The sequence below is a fragment of the Aulonocara sp. 'chitande type north' Nkhata Bay genome, linkage group LG19, assembly GCF_057382095.1.
Source record: "Aulonocara sp. 'chitande type north' Nkhata Bay isolate Kocher_YH1m ecotype deep benthic linkage group LG19, A_spYH_male_GT1.1, whole genome shotgun sequence".
NCBI classification, from domain to species: Eukaryota; Metazoa; Chordata; class Actinopteri; order Cichliformes; family Cichlidae; genus Aulonocara; species Aulonocara sp. 'chitande type north' Nkhata Bay.
The window spans coordinates 26,572,998-26,594,045 of record NC_141362.1 but is presented as its reverse complement, the minus strand read 5'-3'; the positions used below and the strand labels follow the sequence as shown (position 1 = coordinate 26,594,045).

At 39.5% G+C, this 21,048-nt stretch overlaps 1 protein-coding gene across 2 annotated transcripts in view; it reads left to right on the top strand.

The window, feature by feature from the left end:
• The window catches only part of rps6ka1 (ribosomal protein S6 kinase a, polypeptide 1), a 50,670-nt gene that overhangs the window by 8,385 nt on the left and 21,237 nt on the right, over positions 1-21,048 (top strand). For both annotated transcript variants that reach the window (XM_086275560.1, XM_086275558.1), the window contains exon 2: positions 5,285-5,329. In XM_086275560.1, the coding sequence (XP_086131686.1) occupies positions 5,285-5,329 (45 nt within the window). The remainder of the gene's footprint in view (positions 1-5,284; positions 5,330-21,048) is intronic.

Here is a 21,048-nt window from a genome sequence, read left to right as displayed (position 1 = left end):
AATCAGGATATATGATATATATATATATATATATATATATATATATCTCTATATATATATATATATATATATATATCTCTATATATATATATATATATATATATATATCTATATTTTGGTGTTTTGTTTTGTTTTTTTGTTTTTTTTTATTGTGTTTCAGCGTTGGTTACTGAAATCCAAGATCTGTAATTGGTTAGATCAGACAAACACTGCCAGTCAGGATGGGATCTCTGCCATTTATCTCCACCAACCTACCAACCAGCTGCACACTTTGGTTTCAAATAGCTTTGGGATCAGATTGATTGAGCAGAAAGCTTGAGTTTTAGACAGGAGGCCGTGCCAGTGAACATGCGAGTCATATGGGCAGATGGAACAGACAGAGATACGCACTTTTGGATGATTTAGAAAAAAAAAAAAAGGGAAAAAAAAACCCACACAGAGAATGATGTGCTCTGATACACCAACTGATGGGAAGTCTGTTTTCCCTTCATCACTCATAATAAAAGTACTTGTGTTTGGAGCTCATCACCGTGCCATGAATGGAAATTGGTTAAATTCGCTTTTGTGCTTTATTCTGCGACCAAGCAAGCAAGAGAGAAACGCGTGAAGTGAGCGATTTGGGAAAAAAAGTGTTTGATTGAGACCTATATCTGTTGTGAATGAACTTCAGTGATTCATCCCTGATAAAGGCACTTTAACAAATATGCTCATGCTGTCCCAGCTGAGTCACTAGCACCTGCATGAGCCCCTGTCACTACTACGTTGAGGCAGGTCCACCAAAAGTTCTGAGTCATGCTTATGTCAGTATTTGGTAATTGTGGATTTCAAATAGAGGAAAAACTGCGCCGATCCAAATGAGTAAATTCCTCCACTCATATTCGACATATTTTCCACGTCGACCTTCTGTTTTGTTTAATTTTTAATTTTTAAGTTCACAAGATTTCCCTCTCGCTTCTGTGTCAGCTCAGGTTTAATAGCTCATAAGTGCGGTGAGATGTTGGCAGAAAGTTGTCATGTACAAGCTGGCCAGGTTGGTTTAGAATGTATTTCAGTCCAGATCTGGGCCCACATCTGTTGGCTTAAAATTAAAATGTAAACATGCGTGTTTATTTATAAGAACTTCTCAAGCCGTGGCTTACAGAGCAGGATTCCACAAGCTTATGTGGCGAAGGAGGTTAAAATAAGTAAGATTGATAGATGGAATGTGTGCTGTTTCCCAGCAAGGTGTGGTCAGCAGTGTGCTGTCAGGTTCTTGAGAGTTCATTTCACATTCATGCTTTGCTGTGTGTGTGTGTGTGTGTGTGTGTGTGTGTGTGTGTGTGTGTGTGTGTGTGTGTGTGTGTGTGTGTGTGTGTTCGCACTGGCGGGCTTAGCTGCAGCTAATCTGGGTGTGATCTGTGGAGCACCTGAGCACCTGGGAGTGGAGGAAGGCATGTGATAACATAACCCTCAGCTTGATAGGTTCAAAGAAAGATTGTGTTCTAATACCTTTTTTGGTTTTTAGAGGTAAATATTAATCAAGTCACTAAAGCCTGAAGTGTACATTGCACAGCCTCAGCCATACCTGTAGGCAGTAGTGCTACTCTCTATCTTTTTAAGGTTGCCGACTTCTGAAAGGAACTACTTGGCACACAGTAAAAAGGAGAAACACCTATTATCCTTTTTCTGGAACTGACTAGAAGCTGTCAATATTCACTGATGAGATTACGAGAAATTATTTCAGATAGTATTACAGGCATAGAGAATAAGTGGTTATTGTATTTCTTAGTTGCCTAGTTACAGGGCTGTACTGCTCACACTGTAAAACGTGGACTTATCTGTCAAACTCACACAGACCAACAGTGCTCTGAGATTTTTTTTAATTTGCCTAATCATACAGAGTCCTGTGAGAAAAATGTGAATTTCTGCTGTCTGGCTCAGACTTGCTTAACACGTTGGTCTTTAAATCGGTTTACAGCATGCTTGTGGTCTGAATATTTCTCCCATTGCACATTTTTTTGCTTCTGTGTTTGTATTTAAACGGCACACTTTGAGCATATTTATATGCCCTTTTTTGTGTGCCTGTGCTCTCACTAAGGAAACCCACTGGGGGGGAAAAGCACCATTAACTGGGCCACTTGGATCAGCCATGCAGTGCTAATGAGGTTGAAATGTGTTGAGCAGCAACGTCAGAAAGACGATGCGAACCGCACACACAAACTTACACAGTTACATTCACACAAATAGAATCCCCAATCCTGGTACAAACAAAGCTAGCCACACCGATATAGGGAATACCAGAGTAAGGCGGGGAGAGTTCCTTCAAAGTAGCCTGATGTGTCTATTACACCAACAGACTCTGCACTTCCTCAAGATTTCCTTTATCATTCCTTAAACACATCTGGGCCTAACTTTTGACTGTACTTCGCCATTTAATTGCTTCCATTTTTCAGTTTTCTACCCTATCCCCTCACATTACGGCTATTAAAATCTTTATGAGTGGTGCAGTATGGCTAAATTAAATCTCCCCCCCCTTGATCATGATTAAAGTCCAACTTGTAAAAATTCCTGGAGGTGTACAGAGCTGTACTATCCCTGCAATTTAGAAGTACTACTGGAATAAAACTCAAAGCAGAAAATGAGCCATCTCATTCGGTCGGCAGGCACATCCAGTCTTACAGAACGGGAGCGAATGTGTTCTGAGGTATTACAGCGACAGTAAACTAAATCCACAGTCTGCGTGCTTTCTGTCAGAGGGCCTTTTTTTTTTTTCTCCTTTCAGCAAACGAGAGTAGCAAAGCTGCTCTGCTGTCGCTGCCTGTGCCTATATCTTAAAATCAAGCTGTATTAATCAGCACACACAAGAAATTTCCCCTACTGCACTCAGCGTTTCTATACAGGAACAGCCAGAACAGATAAGTAAAAGTAAAACAAAGCTGTAAGTGGTGTACTTTACAGTTAAGTGTTTAAGGAATAATTGTCTGTTTTGTCACCTTTTACAGTTTTTTTTTCTCTATTTCCTCTTATTTAATAAATAAGTAAAATAAATATTTAATGTACATGGGTATATTATTGAGCAGGTATATTTATTTAGCCTTTATTTAATGTCTAATTTACAAGAGAGACCTGATTCAGACAAGCATTAAATCATAGCAATAAAAAATAAATAAAATTGTTTAATGCATGTATACATATATGCTGTTTAAGTCTACAGTTAACAAAACAATGTATTTAAACAGTATTGGGCAAAAGTCTTGAGTCGCCCCTAATTTTTTCATATTTTTCCAGGATACTGGTAAATATGTGTAACCATACTTGGAAATACAGTATATAAGACATAAGCAGTTTGCACAATTCTAATAAACTTGAGAGTAAATCTTTGTTATGACTGCCTTCATTCTTCAACGCAGCCTGAACTTTCTTAGACAAGCTTTCTGGTAACTTCTTTAAGTTGTCTTCAGGAATAGTTCTCCAGGCTTCTTGAAGGATATATCAACACTGTCCATCGGATGTTGGCTCTCTTTTCTTCTGTTGCCTGTAAAGATGATCCCATACTGCCTCAATAATGTTGAGGTCTGGGCTCTGGGGAGGCCAATCCATGACTGATCTCCAGGTATGCTGTAATTGCATTGGCACTGTGTTTGAGATCATGGTCACGTTAAAAAAGAAAGTTGTTCATCAAGCAATCACATGCTTTCCAGCTGGTATTTCATGGTGGACCAAAATCTTTTGGGACTTTTCTGTGTTCATAATTACATTTTGGTCTATAAACCAGCTCTGCACTGGATAATGAGTCTAATGATCATCAGAGTAAGCACCTATAGAAAGAAACTCCCAGGGTTGTTCATTTCAATACAATTTACGTCCATTCTGTTTATTGCTTGTCATTGTGTTGACTCCCTGTTGTGTTTTCTGCAGTCTGAGGGAAGAGGAAGACTGCATCAAGGAAGTGAACAGTCTCATTCTGAAATGGGAAAAACAAAGCATAAAGCGGAAATGGGGTGGGGAGGTTTTTTTTTTTTAAGTCCTCACTCATGTGTTTCCTTAATCACTGAAAGCATTCAGTTATAAGGAATCTCAAAAAGTAGAGTTTAAAGTACACAGGCCCTGAGCATGAAGGGTGGATCTGATGAAAGAGTGGGATCATGCAAGAAACTGAGGTCAGGTTATTTGAACCTAGCAGTGCAGTGTCACATTAAACAGAACTTAATAGAACTTGCCTTTGAGATAGAACTCTCTTCTAATGCAAAATGCAGGAGCTAGGAGACACATTTTCTGACGAGACAGCCTCTGATGAACATTAGTAATGCCGGAGTGCACAGTTAATCGCTTATGCCATTAAAATGAAGTTTGTGCCTATTGTGGGTTTTAAGCTATATCAAAACAGTTTTAAATAATAACCAATTTCATACGGGTCTTTCATTTTTGCTAAATCGCACTGACTTCTTCTGTCTCGTTAAAAATGAAAGAATGCAAAAAAATAATATGGACATATTTGTGTAGATATCGCCATAATGTCAAGATGTTATGAGTCGTAACTTTGCATATTAATGCAGTTCAGTTATTAAACTTGCATACAGTTGCAACAAATTCTAGACTGGCGTTGTGCACCTCAGGCCTGGATACCTGAGATAAAGATGAAAGAGTTTAAACACACTATTCTGTGTTTTGAAGAGGTGTTTGAACCTCATGCAAGCTCTTATTAAATGTCTAGATGCTCTTAGCCAGCTAGACAGTCGGTCTTCGTCTGCCTGGCCTCTCTGACCAATGATCCTGATTTGGACTGACATCATCGCAGCCCCTGCTATGTAAAACATTACATCACTCTCCTCTTGTTATCGTTCTGCTGTGGCTTTTTCTGTCTCTCTCTCTTTCTTTTTTTTTTTTTTTTTTTTTTTTTTTTTTTTTTAAATCTTTGTTTGCAGTGGAATAAGATCCACATCTAATCAACTAATCTGTCTGAAATCCCACCATATGTTCAAAGTTAGTCACTCACTTCTTCTGTGGGAACAGCATGTTGATTTTCACAATAGCTACCATTGAATCATTGTTTTCCAAATACCAATGATTACCCTTTTCAGTGAGACTTGCCTACTGAGGATATGCAATTGTGTGTTGGCCTTAGATTATTAGGTTTGCTAGTGAAGGAGCAAAGTGCTGGATACAGTGGACTGCTGCCGCCCACGCAGTCTTGCAAATATCGCCGTGCCTCGCTTCTTCCTCCTTTAGACCCATCCAGACACATGTGATATATGCACTTAACATCCACACTGACCGACTTTTTCTCATCTGCTTGTCTTGACAGAATGGACAGAGCACTACAGAGGATGGAGTCACAACTGCTGTCAAGGTAGGTGGCATTTCTGGAACAATGACACGCACTCGCACAAACATGCACAAATGTGACTCAATATTCATGCAGCTTAACGTCCAATAAATTACAGCGAGAACTTGGACGCAAGTCTTGTTTTGAATTCTTGGCTTTTGCGCGCGCTCTTCTGTGAAGACGAGCAGCAGAAGGCGAAATTCCATCAAAGGGCAAATTTTTGTGCGAATCTTCATTTTGAGCCGTTTCCATCTCTGTAGCAAAAAAGAAAGCCGTGGCGCTCTGTCACGTGTCAGGCGTTTGCAAGTGTGTGACTGTGCGTCGATTTATTCATTTAGCAGTCGCATTGACAGCCCTGAGAGGGTATTAGCTGGCTCAAGTTTGATGTGTTGAATATTCCCTGAGTGAGGCTGATTGAGCAGCAGTCTGGCTAATGGGTATAGTGATGAGTCTGGTTGACTAGAATAGAAAGGCCATGTAGTGTTACACATAGTGCACGTCCTGATCTGGCCCGCTTACATGCCAACATGTCATACAGGGACAAACGCACATCAGCTCGCACTTACAGAAACTCGGTGAAAAAACACCGCGTCAGCCCTTTGTGCCTCCTGGTTGGCCTCTGCCCCGTATTGTCCGGCTCTGAAATATGATCCCGCTTCCCCTTGCACTCTTACTGTTCAGTCATGTAGCAGAGGACAAGGAAATGTTTGTTCTTGCGTAGCTAGCCTCTTCTTTTATGGCCTCACTCTCAAGGGGAAGAGCCTCTAAAGAGCGTGTCGTCTTTTCTTTCAGTGCAATGTCACAATGTGCTGTGACCGTGGACGAGCTGAATAAGAAAGGTTTTTGCTTTAGGAGTCCATGCACATATGCCACACTGGGCAAGGCAATTAACGTTTGAGGACAAGAATTTAAAAGAACAAAGGATTGTTCTTTTATCTATGAATTTTACTGCTACGTGATCAAGGATTGGGGATTTTTTTTGTGTGTGTGTGTGTGTGTGTGTGTGTTTACGCATACAAGAAAATGGCAAATCTATGCAAGTTTACCCCCCAAAAAATCATCTTTGTGCTCGAACCACTCTGTTCTGCTCCTGTGAACTACATGAGGACAGATTTGTCAAACCCTTTTTCTTTAAACAACTGATTTTTCATTTTATCTCCAACTTCCTTTAAATAATGAACTTGGAAATGATCATGCACACTGTGGATATTATCTTTGTACCTCACTGAACTTGTAATAATAGCAACCCAGACACCAAAAATGAAACCAGATTTGTCATGTCACAGCACATCTGGCCACATGAAGTCATTATTGGAAATTGTACCAATCCAGCATATTAGATTACTACATCCCTAATCATATAATGTCAATATGAGTCTCCAAAAAGTGGCTGATATTCAATTATGACTCAGTCCTGGTAAGCACTGTGATAATTTACATGTTTTGCTAATTAACCGGTGCATTCCAGTAATCTGATCAATTATGTAATCTCTTTAAATAGGCTGCTGGATTTTTCTCTCCTCTGACTCTGCAGCAGTGCTATCTTGTGCTTCTTCCACACCATGATAGATGATCATGGGTTTTTGGTAATATGCTGAGAATAATGGACCACTATATTAGGAACTCAACCTGCTCTCGCTCTTACCTGGGATGCCCAGCCGATACCTATTAATCTCCTTGATGCCTTGAGCTGTCTTTGATGCTTCAGACATAGTTACACGTCTCATCCTCCTAGCGGCATAGTGAATTCGGGTCCTTGTCGAGCTCCTGCTTGCCTTAGACAAGTTTTCATCTAAAGCTGGCGTAGTGATCTCGTAGTGCCTTCTGCATCTCTGTGTTAGTGTTCTCATTGTAGTTTTTCTAACTTGGTGGAGTCTTTAGGAGATGGGTTTGTTAGCCCCATGTAGGGTTGGGCAGTATAGCCTCAAAATTAGATCACGATATCTCATGATCCAGGAAAAAAACAATAACTTTTGAATGCAGCTGTATTTGCAAGTGTAAGGACGTAAAATACATTTTCCATCTTTTTCTCTAATGAGCTACTGTCAGCTGTCAGTGCTGACATACTACTTAATTAAAATGTTAATCTATTGGAACAAGGGGCCAGCAATAGCAACACAAGAGGAGTCAACTGTGAGTACAAACGTATTTTAATTAAAAGTATAAACTGCTTAACACTGGAGTTCAACATTGACTAAAATAACTTGACCTTGTAGCTCGACAGGAACCCTAACAATGTTGTCCGATAATAAAAACTGAAAAATATATATATATATTTTAACCTAATTTAATGTTTTCTTTATCTTAGGCTTTGGGACTTGAACTTTTTGTATCCACACAAGTAATTTCCATCAATGTTTGCTCTTACTGTCATAGGGAGTGCAACCAGCTGGTGCAGCTAGCGAAGCCTGGCTGAGTCATTTGTGTACATTTAGGTCACACATCACAAGCTGCTGGTATCTCCTCCTTCGTAGCCTGGTTGTACTTGACGGTTTTAGTTTTTTATCATTATTATTTTTCTTTTGAAACAAATGTATTTTTTTTCCCACGTTAGGTTTGTATTTCCTAGTGAACTCTGCTTTCTTGGAGCTTGCTGAAGTAGCTCTTTAAGTACTAAATCATCATCAGAGGCACTCTTGCTCTCAGACATGCCTGGGCTTGTCTTACTGTTATGCCTACTTGAGAATTGGTGTATATAGTGTTAGTATAGCAATGATATCGCTGTTTGCCTGCCGTGGTTGACCCTACCAGGGCTAAATCTCCACTAGTACGGTTTCCAGAATTCAAACACTTTCCTCAAGCCTACCCACCATAACATGGTAGCAGCACATGGCCAGGAACTAAAGATGAAGAGGCTAAAATGGCTTGGCTGTGTTTTATGGATTCAGAGAATTTCAAATGCTGTCTTGAGATGGGCCAGTGTTGGAAAGTGAAAGAGGGGCAGGCCGAAGACCATCTGGTGAAGGATATAGATGGCAGAGTTGGAGGAGATTGGATTTTCACGAGGTGAAGTAAGTGCTCAAGCCCAAAACGGTTTCAAGTGGACAAAAAATATTGCAGCCATATGATCCACCAGGGAAAGCATGCTCTACTCTAGCACATTAGCAAGACTTGGAAAGCTTTTCCAGTTTCATGAATGATAGGATTGGGAAAATATTAGGAATGCTGTTTTATGTGATCATTTTAGGTGATCATTTGACTAAAGGTTTTATTGCACAGTCAACAAAGCTAAAAATGTAAGTAGTATGTAAATAATGAATCACACCGTGAAATGCTAGATGTTGGTGGGGTTGAAGGTAGACCTCATACCCAGACTGTCATAGCATCGCGCAGGCAGAGCAGTTGTAACCAGGCGCTACAGCGATCAATACTGAGCTGCTCTTTTAATGCTGGGAATCTGATAATGGCGGCTGTTATCTACTCTAGCCATGGGAGTTACCTGCCTCCAGCAGACCTAATAGAGGAATGGATGGTGTGAGAGAGGCAGGGTTTAGAGGCAACAACTGAGAAAGAGAGAGCACAGTGTTGGGAAAGAGAGCACCTGTCCTTGTCGTTCAATGATGTTAAAACCTATAACAGGCTTTAAACAATAACGTGATGGTCCTCAGCATTAAGCCGTGAGTGTTTGGGTCTGGGGGTGGTGAGCTCAACTGGGTTCTCTCTCTAATGAGCGATCTGCTCTCTCCTTTGTCTCGTTGTGTAAAAGCTGAGCGACATATGATTCTTGCCTAGTAGAGCTTCCCAAGCTATTTTTGGACCCATTAAACTGATAGTAATCATGATCAATATCTGTCTCTCTCGGTGAAGCAAGATGAAACTCATTTCTTCTTCACACTGACACAGATAATCAGTTTCTTTATTTACAAGTGGAATGTTATTAAGTAGATTGAATTAATCCTGGAGGCCATAAGATGATTAATAATAGTTAATAAGAGCAAAGAAAATTGCGACGCACTTTTGTTCAACCATCAGTCTACAATGTACCAACATAATGATACGTTTTCTCAAGGAGAAAAGAAAGGAACGCAGCAAATCCTCATATCTGAGATTCCAAAGAGAAATAATATTTTGCTACCTAATTGACATAAATGATACATTATCTCAATTGCTACATTAGGGGAAAACAACTCTTATGAATAATGAATAGATTATTTAGCCTATACTATCAGCACTGGCCTTCTCTGTTTCATTACTTTCTGTCAAAGCAGTAAAAGTTATTTCTTGTATTATTGCATATGCTTTAGACCAGCTAAAACTAAGAATTCCAATACTTTGATGTGACATTAGAGTAGCAGTTAAAAAGACAGCCTTTGTATTGGTGTGATGATATCAGACAGCTGTGGACAGTCACCTGAGAAAGGAGGGTACTTAGTCGTGTCGTCGCAAGGGGATGATCTTACCCAGCAATTTAGTGCCTGGCAGGGTGCCAGGCTTTCAGTGATCTGCTACCACAGAAGTGATGCATTTGGCCTATTTCTAGCAACAGATCACATCAACTCCATTGCCCTTGAGGATGCCAGTGAGGAAGATTTGTTCAAAGAGCTGAAACAATGAATAAGACAATAACAACCTCAAACAGAAAAATTGAAAAAGGCATCGCATACTGTGCAGTGAGTGATGAGAGGTCTACCACAGGGCTGTCAAAAGAAGATAAAAACTAATTAGCCTGCCGAGCACGCAATAGGTCACCAAATCCATTTCAAGGAAAAAACCAACCATGCTCTGTTTCCACCTTCTCCAATGAGATATTTTGTTTTCTAGAAGTGTAAGGAAAGTAACAAGAATCTCCCATTTTTAACGACGTTCCTCTATTGGAGGAGCTGATTTACTTGCTGTGTGTGTGCGTCAGCTTAACCCTCCTAAGCTCATAACTGTTTTATCAGGGATTTGTGGGTGTGCTTTGATTGATAGGAGCCTGAAATTGACAGCAAACAACCCACAAACTGCCATTAGATTTGGACTCCGATGTCGGGAAATCATGATTGGTGCTGCGCATCATGATCTTTTCACAAACTTCAAACTATTGACACAAAAAGGCCGTACTGCTTCATATTTTTCCAAATCATCCAACTTTCATTTCAGGGGAAGCATTTGGGGATATGCTTCATATTTTAACAGTGACCTGCCATTAAAATGTATTTATGTGTATATTTTAAAAAAATATTTTTAGGTTTTATATTTTATTACCACAACAATAAATCACTGTGACCTAAAGAAGTTGTTATACTTCCTGAGTATAAGCCAAAGCAAATGACAGCCAGCCCAGCTGAGTGATAAGTAGATAACACATAATTTTCTGCATTCCTGTAAATGGTGGACATTTTCTGAGATAGTTATTACAGCCAGAGAATTTTTAATTATAAACAAAATCAGTGTGAGTGAGAGAGAGGGGGGTAAGATGAAAGGAAACTACTTCAAGGATGGAAAAAAATGTTACTGCCTGCAGCAAGGTGGGATGTCAGTGTTTTGTTGACATTTTGGGTCAGCGTGATTGAAGTGCAACAAAGGAGTGGCGTCGTCACACCTTAGTCGAAATTTGACTTGTAATTAAACTCGTGGGCATGACATTTAAATGTGCGCATCTGAGGAATGCACTGTGTGGTTTTCTGACATTCAAAATAAGCTGTTTGAAGATGTTTCATGGGTGTTTTATTGAAACAGTCATCCGTGGGCAAATGCAGAGTAACATTCACTATATGGTCAGGAGTGTGTGTCTGTGTGTGCACTTTTTTGTCTGACTTCCACTTCAGTATGAACTCCCACCTACCAAGCCCGAGGGCAGCAAAGCAGTAAAAGGTATTGCTTTTTCCATTGGTGTCAGTGACACTTTTTGTTGTCCCTAATGTAGGTAATGACTTTTTACTGCAGCTAGGTGCTGAGCGAGTGGTATTTATGCTTCAGTGGCCGAGGGACAAGAGGACGTAGCGGAGCGCAAGCGGGAGCGAGGAGATGTCAAGAGCGTGAGAAGAGAGGGAATGGAGGGAGGAGAAAACCGCATAGGACTGCAGAAGTGGAGTACAGAGAGGAGAGAAAAGAGGGGAGGAAACGGGAGGCACCTCCTGCGTAGCTCTTCATCAAGTCAGTTAGCTGGGGTTCCAGACACAGTCATAGTTCTGAGCTTTGCAACTAAAGAAAAACTCAGCGTGCAGTAAACTCAAAAGGAATCAGTGGCAGTAACTCGGCATATCAAACACACTCTCCGGGTCTTTTGGGAAATAGATGCACACACACTCAGGCATCTCCTTGTTGCAGTGTGCATTGGTGCATTGCGATCCAGTGTACCTGCGGCTAATTTGCCCTTTGTTGGATAACCACAAGCGTGCACATGCAATGCTTCTTTGCAAATATAATTATTTGTGTCTTAATATGATGGACATCCTGCAGCAATGGTGTTAAAATGTGTTCAAGACCGATTAAATATTTACCAGTGAGAGTGCGTAGGCAGGGATTGCAGCTTACATGATTTGTGTTTTGACCTCTGGGCTACTGTAGAGCTCAGCTGGGCTAGCGAGTCAGGAAATGGAAAGATGGCTGATGGCTGCGTAGCCTTGTGGCATGTGTTTGTATAACTGTGAGCCTCTGTTTGCACATGCATGTTGTAGGCATGGCAACTGCTCTCCCCATTTTTTTTTTTTTTTTTTTTTTTGCAAAGCTGACCTTGGACTTGATTTACGTGGCTCTGCCTGTCCCCCCACATTGAAACACACCAAGCTCACCTCAACAATTCCTACACAATAAGTATAACAGATTTATTGCAGCATTTTAATTAGCAATAAAACTCTACAGGCAGTCAGACTGGTGAAGACTTAACCAAGATCCCAGAACTGCAGTGTATATGAACTGCATTGCACTGTGCTTGGATTTATGTAAGGGTAAAACATGTTCAAATCCCTGCCTCTTTGTTGTAGATGAATAGTTGTTGTTGCTACTGTCAGTCACATTAATTAAGACAATAGAAGATTCTTGTGGTAGTTGGAGCCATATATAAGCTTGGGCGCAAAGAAAAAGAGAGGAAGTGGGAGGGGAAGGAAACATAATGGGAGACAAAAAAGAGGATGGAGAGACTAAACTATACAACTCTTTCCTTTTACAGCAAAGAAGGGAGTTCATTTTGCAGTGTGCCACTCAGAACTACAGAAATATTCAATTCTTTAAAATCTCACCAACACTTGTTCGCTATGGGTGGGAGAAATTGAGTGGGTTCAGCTGGTCATTAAAGAGCATATGTTGCAGTGTAGGATAAAACAAAACAAAACAATTATAAGAACTATGGAATAGACTGCAATAAGACAGCCATCACCACTTCCTCTTTATGCTAAATATGAAGCTATTATCAGCCTAAGTTAGCATAAAGATTATAAACAAGTAAACCACAATTGTTTGTTTTACTGTTTGATATTGAGATGTAAGGGTTTAATTAGCAAGCTGCTGCAGAGCCAGGCTGAATGCTGATTACCGTTTTTAGCCTCTAAGCTAAGATGAGATAAGCTATGATAAGCTAACCATTTGTAAGCTAAAGCTTCATATTTCTGTGTTCTTTGAAAGTCTCAACACGAAAAAAATGGGCATATTTCACAAATACAAAACTGCTTTTGTTCGAAGTGAAATGTTTTCATATAGTTTCTCTTCTTGACTTCTTATTTATACTCTTTTATGGGGGATATTTTTAGTAGCCATACCATTCCTTTGAGGGCTTTCAGTCTGGAAAATTCACTTGACTCTCATCAGAGGGTGCAAATACAAAGGAGAAAGAAAAGGTAACAGCATTCCTTTTCTTAGTTCCTTGTCTGTTTCTATCTTGCTACTTTAGATGCCTCCCTTTCTCCTGGGATGGCATCCCTGCAGGGGATGTCTGCATTATAATCTCTCATTGAGATGCATTCTATCTTCTTAGACTGCTCTACTTCCTTTGGGATTTGGTGACTGGGATTTATGTTTAAAAAAAAAAAAAAAAAAAACATGGCCATGTGGTGTTTTGCAGAAGAGGTCTAAATTTTACCCCAGGCTCCTATTGGATTTTATTTTCACATCTGAATGCTGTGTTGCATTTCTGTTAAACTCCATGTAGTGCTAGATAGTGGAAGATTGCAACATGGAGCACACGTCAGTTTCCTTGTGTTAATTAATAACACAACGCTATCTTAATAAAACTCTACAACCATCTGTTCCATGTGTTCCTGTTTGCCAACTTATAATAAAGGCAAACAGTTATTTGCAGATACAGCAGATCTCTGATCCTGCATTTGAAAATGTCTGATTTTTGAGCTCCTTATTTCTTTTTTCAACTCTGTGTTGTTAGCATGTCTTGTCTCGTCCCCTCCTACCCTTTTTACCTTGAGAAAGAGCACTGCTTTATTCAGCTGTCCAATAAGAATGCAGACTTTTGACTGGCATACGTTACCTCTGCTTAACAAAAAAAAAAGAAAAAAGAAAAAAAAGAAGCCATGATCGTTTGTTATTTTTCTTGGCCTTTCCAGGTTTGGAACATAAACGCCATGAAATATGTAAGAAACTCCATAAATACTTAATAAAATGGACAATTAGTACAGCAGACGGCTACTGAGCTGTACCTCCAGCTAGAACCTGTGTTTGCTGTGTTTAATTTTTCAGAGCTTGAAATGTGCATCACAAAGAGATAGAAAAAGCATTTCATATAGTGCTTTTCTATATGGGCAAAGTTTGACGTTTCTTAGAAAACTTGAGCACCATCTTGCAGAGCGCATGAAATCTTGCCAGAGGAGCAATGCATTATACCGGCATCTGCTTGGCTATGATCCCCAGTGAGCAGAGGCCTGTATTAACAAGGTCTGGACAAGCCTTGGAGCTGCGCAGAGCTAAACACTTCACATTCCACTGCAGGGTTTGAAGAAGGGGTTATTAACAGGGTAGTGCGGGTGGGGTGGGAGGGGGACTGGGACTGATTATGTCACACTCTGCTTTGGGACGTAGCCTGAAATGCACACCTGATGGTTTAGTGTGGCTGTGTAGGTAAATTCACAACACTTTAGTCCTGAAATCAGATTAACTTTACTGATATTTGCTTTTAAATCAACTGTGTACTCTCATCTTCCTATTGCCGAATAAACACTATAATGTTGCAGCTTTCTGCATTTATTCATTTCTGTTGAATTGTAAATCTACTTTGTTTGTATTTGTGCAAATGCAGGGTGTTAAAATGCGCATTTTCCAAAAGATTTGTGTTTCGTCTGAAGGATGCGACAACGGAAAGAATAAAAACTGTCCAGGTTCACTGGACTATTGATGGCAGCATTGTGACTCAGGCTCAGAGGTGACGTCGGTTCCCATCACAAATGTTTCTCCGGCACACACACACTTTTAACAACCAGGGTTGTGTGTGCATATTTGGTTTGCATGTTTATAGCACTGTTTTGCTGACAGCTCTGTCATTGATCACACTTTGTGATACGACATCTAGGTGGAAGCCTTCAGCCATGCACACACTCATACACATGCATTGATACAGCACAGACACCGATACTGTGCTGTTTGTCTGCTTCTAGTGGAATATTTTATTCTTTTTGTTTGTTTCCGTTGGACTGCTCATCCTTGTTTCTTGATGCCAGATTGTTTCCCGTTCATACGTGACTCACAGAGTTAACAAGCCTCTTGAGTGTGATTATTAGTTGACAGAACTTATTGCTCTTTCCAGTCCTGCTCTGCTTCACTTTATTTTATTTCCTTGAAATTATAATTTTTTACTCATCATATCTCATCCCGCCTACAGCAACAGTACAACATAGCACACCACCATTTAAACTGACTAGAATAACGCACTCTCTGGGTGGGAAGCTCGCTTCCTTGACTCTCCTCTATTGAGATTTTTGCCTCCATAAACTAGCCATCTTAATTGCTTTCACTTCCAGCTTCTGCTACACCACTACTGACGATGTGCGACGTAGCAAAAACAGAATTGAAACGTAGGATTGAAATCAAGAGACGGCCTCCGTAGCTGGATCGTCTCTGGGGCCAGCTTTTCAAGTCAGGATACGATACTTCAATCTAAATACATTATCTCTACATGACTGTATGTAAAAAGCATGTGTAGAAACGTATATAAATATAACTAGCAGTTGAGAAGTAGTAGCACATAATTTGGGATTTTTTAAAAATATATATTTATATTTGTGTTTTTGTTTTTTTTTTATGTGCAAGTCCAAAATTAGAGGAGAATGCCTAAATTTCTGTAAAATAAGCTAAGGCTTCTTGTCTTTACTGTACGCAGACTGACTGTGTACCACCGTTTACCTGAGGCCCATTCAGCAAAGCTCTCATATTATGCTAATTAGCCATGTGGTTGTGTTGCTTATGCTAGTCCTTGTGAAGCTGTGGTGAATCAAGCGTGGCTAAATCATGCTGATGTGGTAAAAGCTGTAATGTGTAACTGAATAGTAAACTGGAAATGCATCAGAATAAGCAAATTTTTTTGTTTGTTTGTTTATGATGCAGTCATGAATGCTCCATCAAAACAAAATAACACTTTTTTTTTCTATTAATACTGAAATATTCGTACATTGGTCTTCTTTTTCAGTCAGTCAAAAATCAAATTAATACAAAGTTAAAACGGTTCAATGTCATGATAAAGCAGAATATAGTATTGTAGCTGATTTGAGCTTTGTGGTATGGCATGTTATCCTGCTAGAAGCAGTCATCAAAATATGTATATGCTATAGTTATAAAGGTCATATACCATTGATACAGGGCGATGTAGATTCATAGATTGAGACTTATCGTATTAGCAATATATTTAAAATCTTCTCCAAATTTTAGTGACTTCTTGCGATTTGTAGCCTCAGTTTCCTGTTCTTGCTGTCACCCGGTGTGCTCTTTAGCTGCTGTAGCGCATTTGCTTCAGGGTTCTATGTATTTTTCATTCAGCGATGCTCTTTTGCTTACCATGTTTGAGTTACTGTTGCCTTCCTGTCAAGGTATTTTTACCCAGAGAACTTTACTCAGACCTACCCATCTGGCACCAACAACCAAAGTTACATAAATCACCTTTCGTTCCCCGTCTTGATGCTCAGTTTGAACAGCATGTGTCTTTTTTGTGTGTCTCTCCTTTTTTTAGGCTTTTTAAAGCCTTTTATTTGGATTTCACCACGATCAGCATTTCATTAGCTATTGGTGAATAACAAGTGCAACAGCCAAATATTTGGGTGACATCAAAATAATGATCCATTAAGCTTACATTAGAGCAGTAGGAATAACTAGTCACATGAAGCACATAAAAATTAGATGAAGCCTCTTTTTTTTTGTCATTGTTGGCTATATGGTAGTTATACATGGGCTATTGTGCTTGAAAAACACCATCTGATTTCCTTCAGTGTGAGGTCATCTCGTGTAAATTAATAAAGTAAAGTGCACTTGAGGCAATATATTCCAAAATTCCCATTAGCTTAATGTTATTTGGTTGTTTTTATTTATTTATTTATTTTTTACCAGAAGGGGTTAAAATGCTGGACTTTCAGCATAATTTGTGGTAGCTCTTTTAAAGGGCTTTTCGGCCACAGACTGCATTGAGATTGAGGCATCACATACTGTGCTCCTTTCTGTTCCTGCTTTTAGCGACAAAATCAGCACACTCCCAAAAGATTTATGCATCCTGTCACCCTGCTTTGCCAAAGTCCTCAAATAAAACGAACAGGCCAGCATTTTCTAACTCGCTTTGAATATGCATAACTGAATATGATGAGACTCGATAGGCTTCTGAATGGATGCAGAAGTCCCATTCAGTTTACCTTGTCACATTGTTGTGACCTTTTGCAAAAGATTTGTTTGTTAGTAAGACGCTGAATGCTAACACTTCAGTTTTTTTTCCCTTTTTCTTTTTTCAGGCCAGCGTGTGATTGCTTTGTGTGTATTTGCATAAATGTGACAATAGGCCTGTGACTTTCTTTGCATACTTTCCATAACTTACAGTTATTCTTTACTCATTCATTGTAACAACACTTAGCTTGACCCGCTGTCCTTTCTGCTCTCATAGGACTCGGTGTGAATGAATGGAAATAATATTTCATTATGTTGTTATTTCTCATCTATTCTTCTTTTTTTTTTTTATTTGGCTTATTTCTACGTGTTTAATTACCTTGGTGATATGATTTCATGTCATCTGTTGTGTCACTGTAGAGTCAGTATAAAAATGCTGACATAAAGTTGCACACTAATGATGTTACACGTCAATAAACCTCTTATTGATACTATAAAAATACATAAATGGCAACATAAGTATTATCAGCACATGATTTTTCAATTTTATCATTTTATTTCTTCAGTGGAAGTCACAAGCACATGACTTCCACATCTTGCAACACCATTTTTTATATTCCATTTCATGCGTGATTATGATATGAGGTTTCCGTCCTAATTGAACATTTGTCTAGATGCAGCTGAAAGATAAAGGCGCAGCAGATAGATGAAACACCACAATACAGAAGCTTCAGTTAGTGTTGCTCAACTGTAAAGCGGCTCTGCCTTAGACTCTGAAGTACGAAAAACTGCAATTGCATAAAGGGGAAAGCTAAAAACCGAAGATTTAAATAATAAATTGGCTCTTTGAGGAAGGGAGTTTTGTGTGCGCGCTGTGATAAACTCGATGCGAAGACATTTAGATACATATGAAGAGATATTTTCACGTGACGGCAATCGAGTAAGATGTCAAAATAAAAACGCTGCAACTGTTTCTGTAACTATATCAACCTAATATTACTCAGATGCTGAAAAGCTCTAATCAACCTTTTCCGAACCGTGAAATTAAGTCAACTTTATGCTGAAGAACCACCTCAGCTCAGGAAACCTCTTTAAAGACGGTCGATATGATTGCTGTTTTGTAGACGAGCGGAGCCGATGGCTCTGGCTGAGGTTCCGCAATTGTCTGAACTTCACAAGTAAGCCACATCCTGAAAGTTTATGTCAAAGTCTGAGACAAGACTTTAAGCAGTTGTTGTTCCTGTGTGTTAATAAAAAGTAGCTCGGGCCTATGAGAGGCACAGCAAGTGACCTTTACGAGAAAAGAGAGGTTGAAAAGCCTGGATTATGGAATGGAAATTAAAGGATTAGTAAGTGAGCTGCATCTTGTTTTTTTATTTTTGAAATATTTAGTTCTGATTTATTTAACTGTGTACGCACAAGTGATTTGATTAATTAAAATTAGTTGTGTTTCTTTGGGATTTTTTCCCTCTTTCTTGAAGAGCACTCTTCAAGAAAGCAACTTCCTACTACTTTCATATACTATGTATAATTATGCATGCTATTGCTGGTATATTTAAGATAGGCGACCACAGACTTGCAATAAATTGCCGCAGTGTGCTGCAGATTCACTGTGGTCACGCATGCAGGCAGCAGGCACACTCATTGCTCACTTTAAAACAGAAGGTACAGTGTTGCATGGTTTAGAGTCTTTATCTAAAGTGCATCACTTCTCTGGAAGTTAATTACAGCTCCTCCTTCAAGCATCTGTTCTGCAATCGATCCCATTAAACTGCGTGAAAAAGCTCTCTAAGTGGTTGAGAATAAGGTAGCTCGAATTTTGATTTGTCATTGTCCAGAAAGGAAATACACATGTTTCATTCTTGTTTTTTTCCAGAAAAGAATTGTGTAAAAACCTTCTTATCACAAAGACTTGATCTTATCAGGCTGCCCATATGGGTGTTGGCCTGGAAATGTCAACTTTCTTTTCTTTCCCGTGCTCTCAATCTGTTTGATTTTCCCTGTTTCCTATTTGTCTCTCCACCCTGTCACATCACACATAGAAATGTGATTGTAGGTGTCATTTTCAGAGGCAACAAAGTCAGGCTCATTTGATTATTTCACCAGCAGGCCGACGCTGAACAACCGGACTTGTCAATTGCCTTCATTTCTACATCACGCATTTTGAAAAGCCACTGTGATGATAACAAGTGCAAACAGCCTCTGGATTCTGTTAAAGTGGGCTCTGCTGTTCTAACGGCACTCTGGATGATATAAGGGAGGGAACCCTGATGACGCACACATACACGTGTGCGCATGGACGAACGCACACAGCCCTGCTAAATGAGAAAAGCACTGAGGCTTGAAGATGCCCTCCTTCATTCTCTCTCTTACTCTGCCCTTCATCATTTACCTGGTACATTCCAGTACATCATCCCCTTCCTCTCTTCCTCATCCCTGTCTTCCATCACTACTTCTCTGCACTCTTCAGCAAAGTGTAATTCATCATCATGTCTTGTAGTTCAGATAAAGGCCAACTAATGATTTGTTAAGCTTTTGTCCTTGACTCATCTCCCTTTAATCAAACTTGCGTTATGAAGTTTCTCAGTCTAACTTCTTTTCTATGAAGTTAGTTGTTTTCAAGGCTGTTTTTGCCTTTTTTTTTTTTTTTTTTTTTTTTTTTTTTTTTTTTTTTAAAGCGACTATGTCTAGAAGTCCTTTCTGTGACTATGAATCCTTTTTTTCTCTCTCTTCTTGAACAAGGTCATCCAAAGTATTACGGAAAGGATGTTTGGCATTGATGAGCCCGATTGAAAGGGTTCAGGTAAACTTGGCTTTCCATGAGTGTTAACAACGATGTCTGGCTCATATGTTGTGCATAAACTACTCTTGGTGTTCCTTTTCATGGCAAGTTAGTCAGTTAACAAGATTCTTTAATGGAAAATTGACTTCATTACGCAAGATGGACTTTGTGCTGAGACACAGCCTTGCACACAATCATCAGGTACAATAAAAAATGATCTATTAGCAAGGCTTATCCACACAGGCCCACGCAGACACAAGTAAACACGCAAAAGCGCACCATCATTCACGTCTTATCAAGTCCCAGTCATGCAGTTGTTTATGCAGCAGGTTAATTGAGCCTCTCCAGAAGGTTTTAATGCAAATTAAAATGCCCCCCTATTCTTTGTAGTAGCTAACAGACGCTGTTATGATTGCATGTGCAGACCCAAGGGGAAGGTGTGGTTTGTGTGTGTGTGTGTGTTTGTGTCAAGCGGGTATCCTCTTATCTGAGTTTGTCATCAGCAGTAACAGATGCAGATTGCAGTTTCAGTTTAGGTGCGTTAGAGATCTGATGAGCATATAAACAGACACACACACAAACAGAGACACTAGGAGATGTGGTTTGCAGCCTGCCTCTGTTCTAAAAGGGGGCTCTAAATCTTTGGATTTTGTCATACACATGGGAATCTCTGTTACCCTCTCCCTCTTCTTGATTTGCAACTATATAGCTGATCTCATTGCTCGGTTTTCATAGGATGGTGTTACACAAAAAGTGTTCAAGGTCCAGTTTTGCCAAGAAAAAGAAGCGGTGAAAAACACCTAAATGTTTTTGGAAGTTCAGCATATGTTACCTGAAAATTAATATTAAATTTATATTAGAGGCCTCTGTCTGCCTAATGCCACAAAAAAGTTTTTTATGTACATGCACTGCAGCCTTGAACTTTTGTAGGCATTACCCGATGGAGGTGCAGGTGAGAAACCAAATGTGCATTGCAGTCACAGTACGCATTAAACACTATTTAACCTGTGTGATTCTAGTCCACGTGATGTCTGATTGTGCCCATGTGGAAATAGTCCATTCGACCAGTGAATTCATATCGAATGATTAGGCATTCTGTGCCTAAGTGCACTACTAACTTTGCAATCAATTTGAGAAATGATTAACTAAAGTAAATGTAGTGATTCATCAAAATTACAACATTATGCATGTGTTTCACTGGCACATTGTGTTACCTAATGCAAGCTTTTTTTATGAT